The 6,006-nt window shown below is 43.9% G+C and overlaps 1 protein-coding gene across 1 annotated transcript; it reads right to left on the reverse strand.

The window, feature by feature from the left end:
• Nucleotides 1–2,266: 2,266 nt before the first annotated feature.
• Nucleotides 2,267–4,093, reverse strand: LOC126199563 (uncharacterized). Its single transcript, XM_049936485.1, has one exon. The coding sequence runs from the start codon at nt 4,091–4,093 to the stop codon at nt 2,267–2,269; it is 1,827 nt and encodes a 608-aa protein (XP_049792442.1).
• Nucleotides 4,094–6,006: the final 1,913 nt, after the last annotated feature.

A 6,006-nucleotide genomic window follows, 5' to 3' on the forward strand; every position in this document is an offset into this window, starting at 1 on the left:
TGTTTGAAAAATATGTATGCCGATCTGTGATAATTTTTTCCTCACTTCGTGGGCCGAAAAGCATTAAGTAATTGATTTGTGTGGGAACTTGGAATTTTGTGTGAGGAAACAGTAGTGGCTGCGGTATACAGCTTGTAGGACCGGTTTCTCGTGGATGGTGATTTTATGCAAAACAGTTACTGAACGAAGTCTAGCCTGAAAACAACTTGTTTTTAGGAGATCAATATCTCTGTTAGATTGGAGATTTTCTGTTTTGTTATGGGAGTTAAGTGACATTATCATAATAAGACGTTACTGGAATTTGAAGGCGGAGAAAGCACGCAGTAAGGAGATATTATCTCTGCGTTTTTGTATTAGTGGGATTGAAGGTGAAAGCAAGTACTTAGGAAATTGTGACTTTGCGATGTTTTGTAAGGGCTTATTTTGAGATTTCATGATGAGCGTCGATGTATTTTACTTAATGTTTGGAAATCTCTACATAGACACTTGGACAGTGTTATCTTTGTAAGTAGCAGAACGGATGACTTACGGTTGTATGTGCTATAGTCAAAACAAATCTAAGTTAGTTGGATATTTGCTCGCTCGGTCTAGAATTAAGCAGCTTTTCCTATAAAGCTCTAAATGGCAAAGCAGAAACCATTGTTACTGAGGACACATTGTCTCTCCAATCATGCGAGTACTGTGTTTTAAATAATTTCAATAGCGGCGCATCTACGCGAAGTCCACATGAAGTAGGATTAATTTCATGTCTGTTTTAAAGTTCAAGCAGTCTGAATAGTGACGGTGGTACCCAGCCCTTTTTTCCGCTTAGAGGGATTTGTCTGATTGACCACCACTCATAAAATCAAAGATGTCTTGTATCTGTACATGAAAGAAAACAGAAAATAAAGACAGAAAAGTTTCTGTTTTAAAAATAAAAATAATGTCCATAGTCTCATTGGCTCTATATTTAGTATTCAAAGATATTTTAAAAGGGAAGTTCAGTTTTATAGCAAACGAATATTTTGCAAACATCGTCAGGTTAAGTATTAAAAGGAGCCAAAGCTTAGATACAGAAAAGGCTGCAACGTTATGAAGATCAAAGATATTAATTACCAAAAAAATGGAAAATATTAGTTCAGAGTTGTTAATTTCCAAAGAGAGAAATTGTTTCATATTTCTTAAATTAAAAAAAAACAACAGAAATCATCTCTAGGATTTTATTTAAAGGGGAAGATGATTAGTTCTTGAAAGACAAATAATTTACTTTTTTCTGAGAGTATGAGAATTTTAAAACGAATTAATGCGTTGGAGTTCAAGTTCTGTAAGGATATTACCGTGGTGTGTGGTTGCTGCACACAAAAGTTCTCTCTGGTTAATAACGTCAATTAAAAAAGAGAATAAATTGTATCTCTGAAAGTGCGACGTAAAATAAATATTATTTAAAACTGCAGATAAGCACACAGCAGTTAGCTGGTTCTACATAATTAGGGTGTAACTTTCAACTGGAAAGATATTTCTATGGTATTATCGGGACGACAGCTCGTATTCTTTTTAAAAAGTAGTTGAGAATTTCTGTTACGCCGTTGGATAGCGAGAAGCGTTTTCTTGTAGCAGAGTTACCCACTGGAAGATTTTATCTTGGTGGCGACGAGTATCTGATTTTCTATCCATCGTATACTAAAGTGCGCAGCATATTCCACTGAAACTGAGATTGTCTTTGATGGTAGTTGTTCGTACGAACCGTGTAGATCTTTTGATAGATGCATTACTAAAATCAAACCACAAATAGCATCTGTGCAAATCATCTCCTTAGTGGTATGTGTAGTGTGTGCTGTATGGAGAGAATGAATAACCAAGTAAAAGTGTCTATGTTGTGATCTGGACAGACGGTATTTCCCATAAACAAGTTTACTCCCGCTGGTTATCTTAGGCTAGTCTTACCTGTGAAGTCGGGTGACGTACTTCCACGATACAGCTAACATAGCAGATTCTTTGTCTTGTGCTTCTTCACTGTAGCTGAGTGAAACTAAGAAATTGAAGTGCAACATTGCTCTCCCATTATGTGTCACTATGTCTCTGTAGTGCCTAATCGTTTCATTTAAACTATGGTGCTCGTGTCTGTAGGGTGGCGCAGTACAATTCCTCATGTGTACATCGGATAGAACATGAAATTACAACTGACATCAAAGATCTATCACACAAACCAAACAATCCAACATAATTAATAACAAATATGTTTTCAAAAAACTTTATTAATTTTGACTCGAATTACAGACTCATCACATTACTTTTTGTTCCTAAAGGCAGGAGAAGGAGGCGGCCCACGAAGACAAAGAGGAGGATTAGATGCTTTTTTCTTTGTGCAAAGTTTAGGGAAGGCCTGCTTTCTGGGAGGGCCAGTGAGAAGCACGCCCTGTAGGGGCGATGGTGTAACATCCACTAAAGGCACCAACAGAGATACTTCAGGGGTGATCTTGCTGCCGCCAAAGATGGTGAGGGACGGCTGTTCTTCATAACCAGTTGTTTCACAGCTCTCCAAGATGGTGAGGAGAGGTGTCTCATCTTCGACGGTGTTAGCAGCGCCGATCAAGGTAGTCGGAAGCGGCGGCTCTTCACAAAGGTGGTTGTAACTGCCAGCAGAGATGGTGGGTGCCAGCAGCTCATCGAAATAACTGATCTCGCCACCATCCAAGGTAGTAGGGGATGGCGGCTTGTCATCAGCTATGACGTTACCAGTGCCTGGGGTGGTGGGTGGCAGTGGGTCAACAGGGGCATCAGCGTCACCGCTGCCAAGGACGGTGGGAGGCAACGGCTCTTCATTACCACTTGCATCATCGATCCCCAAGATGGGGGGCAGCAGTGTCTCATCTGCAATGATGTTAGCAGCACCGCACAAGGTGGTCGGAAGCGGCGGCTCTTCTGGAAGGTAGTTGGAACTGCCAGCAGAGATGGTGGGTGCCAGCAGCTCATCGAAATAACTGATCTCGCCACCGTCCAAGGTAGTGGGGGATGGTGGCTTATCATCAGCTATGACGTTACCAGTGCCTGGGGTGGTGGGTGGCAGTGGGTCAACAGGGGCATCAGCGTCACCGCTGCCAAGGACGGTGGGAGGCAACGGCTCTTCATTACCACTTGCATCATCGATCCCCAAGATGGGGGGCAGCAGTGTCTCATCTGCAATGATGTTAGCAGCACCGCACAAGGTGGTCGGAAGCGGCGGCTCTTCTGGAAGGTAGTTGGAACTGCCAGCAGAGATGGTGGGTGCCAGCAGCTCATCGAAATAACTGATCTCGCCACCGTCCAAGGTAGTGGGGGATGGTGGCTTATCATCAGCTATGACGTTACCAGTGCCTGGGGTGGTGGGTGGCAGTGGGTCAACAGGGGCATCAGCGTCACCGCTGCCAAGGACGGTGGGAGGCAACGGCTCTTCATTACCACTTGCATCATCGATCCCCAAGATGGGGGGCAGCAGTGTCTCATCTGCAATGATGTTAGCAGCACCGCACAAGGTGGTCGGAAGCGGCGGCTCTTCTGGAAGGTAGTTGGAACTGCCAGCAGAGATGGTGGGTGCCAGCAGCTCATCGAAATAACTGATCTCGCCACCGTCCAAGGTAGTGGGGGATGGTGGCTTATCATCAGCTATGACGTTACCGGTGCCTGGGGTGGTGGGTGGCAGTGGGTCAACAGGGGCACCAGCGTCACCGCTGCCAAGGACGGTGGGAGGAAACGGCTCTTCATTACCACTTGCATCATCGATCCCCAAGATAGGGGGGAGCAGTGTCTCATCTGCAATGATGTTAGCAGCACCGCACAAGGTGGTCGGAAGCGGCGGCTCTTCACAAGGGTAGTTGGAACTGCCAGCAGAGATGGTGGGTGCCAGCAGCTCATCGAAATGATTGATCTTGCCATCGTCCAAGGTAGTGGGGGACGGTCGCTCTTCATCAGCTATGTCACCGCTGCCTGCGGTGGTGGACGGCAGCGGTTTCTCTTCAGCAGCGATGTTCTCAATGCCTTGGGTGGATGAAGGCAGCCGTGGCGACGGCGATGGCGGTTGTTGCAGTAGAGGCGGCAATGGCTGCTCTTCACCAGTGATGGGGTAGCTGCCGCGCATGGTGTCGGTCATATTACAATCCTGGAAACAGAAGGATATTTGGTGTTATGGCTGACATTCTTGTATGTAGTACTGGTTTTATAGAAATCATTCGACTGTTATGTGAAGGGCATCAAATATTTTGGATGTACACTGACGGAAAACATCGCAAAACCAAAATATAATTCATTCAGAGTAATGAAATTTCGATAATATATTTTTCTATGTAACATATCTAACTCATACACATTACAATTCCGTATTTCTGGATTTCTAGGAGGTTTCTGACACTGTACAACACAAGCGCCTTGTAGTGAAATTGCATACTTATGGAATATCGTCTCAGTTATGTGACTGGATTCGTGGTTTCCTGTCAGAGGGATCACAGTTCGTAGTAACTGATGGGAAGTCGTCGAGTAAAACAGAATTGATTTCTGGCGTTCCCCAAGGTAGTGTGATAGGCCCTTTGCTGTTCCTAGCCTAAATAAATGATTTGGGAGAAGATCTGAGCACCCGTCTTAGGTTGTTTGCAGATGACGCTGTCGTTTATCGACTAGTAAAGTCATCTGTAGGTCAAAAAGAAATTGCAAAACGATTTAGAAGAGGTATCTGTATGGTGCGAAAATTGACAATTCAACCTAAATAATGATAAGTGTGAGGTCGTCCACATGAGTGCTAAGAGGAACCTGTTAATCTTTGGTTACACGATAAATCATTCAAATGTATAGGCCGTGAATACAACTAAATACCTTGTAAGTACAATTACGAACAGCTTAAATTGGAGGAAACATACAGAAAATATTATGGGGAAGGCTAACTAAAGAACATGTAACAGATCCTCTAAGGTGATTCCGACACTACACTCGCCCGTCCTCTCTTAGAATACCGATGATCGGTGTGGAATCCTTACCAGATAGGATTGTCGAAGTACATCGAAAAAGTCCAAAAGGTCAGCACGCTTTGTATTGTCGCGAAATAGGGGACAGAGTGTCACTACAATGATACAGGATTTGGGATGAACATCATTAAAACAAAGGTTCTTCTGTGGAGGAATCTTCTCACAATGTTGCAATCACCAACAATATTTTGTTGATGCCAGGCTAGATAGGGAGAAACGGTCACCATGATAAAATAAGTAAAATCAGAGCTCGTTCGGAAAGATATAGGTGTTTGTTCTTTTCCCGCGCTATACGAGAGAGGAATAATAGAGAATTGCGAAGGTGGTTCGGCTAACCCTCTGCCATTCACTTAAATGTGATTTGCAGAATGTCCATTTAGATGTAGAAGTAGAAGATCACAAATTAATGTAAGCATGATCACGCTGTAGGAAATGTGAACTGGTGGTACATTAATAACCAGCGTAATCACCAGAATTTTTATTACAAACATTCAAACGGCCGAGCGTTGTGTTGCATGATGCCAGATATCAGTTTTTGGAATGGAGCTCCATGTATGTTGCACGTGGTCAGTCAATATAGGGATGATTACAGCTAATTGTAGATGACGCTGGAATTGTCACATATGATCGATTGAGTGCCATTTGAAATCGCACCCCAGACCGTAACTCCATGTGTAGTTCCAGCGTGTTTAGCACGCAGGCGGTTTGGTTGAAGCCCTCAACTGTCCTCCTTCTAACACGGTCAGATCGAGCAGGCCAAGGGAACATATCGACTTTCTCACGATTATTTTTTGTTACTAATGTGTCATGAGGGCTAGAGTTCTCTTGTTGAAAAACACGCCCTGGTACGCTGTTAATAAATGGCAGCACAACATTTCGAATCACCAGACTGACATACAGATCTGCAGTCAGGGTGCGTAAGATAACAATGAGAGTGCTTCGGCTGTCGTACGAAACTGCAGCCCAGACCATAACTCCAGATGTAGCTGAAGTGTGTTTAGCACTCAGACCGGTTGTCTGTAGGCCCTCAGCTGCC

This window comes from Schistocerca nitens, chromosome 8 (assembly GCF_023898315.1).
Source record: "Schistocerca nitens isolate TAMUIC-IGC-003100 chromosome 8, iqSchNite1.1, whole genome shotgun sequence".
NCBI classification, from domain to species: Eukaryota; Metazoa; Arthropoda; class Insecta; order Orthoptera; family Acrididae; genus Schistocerca; species Schistocerca nitens.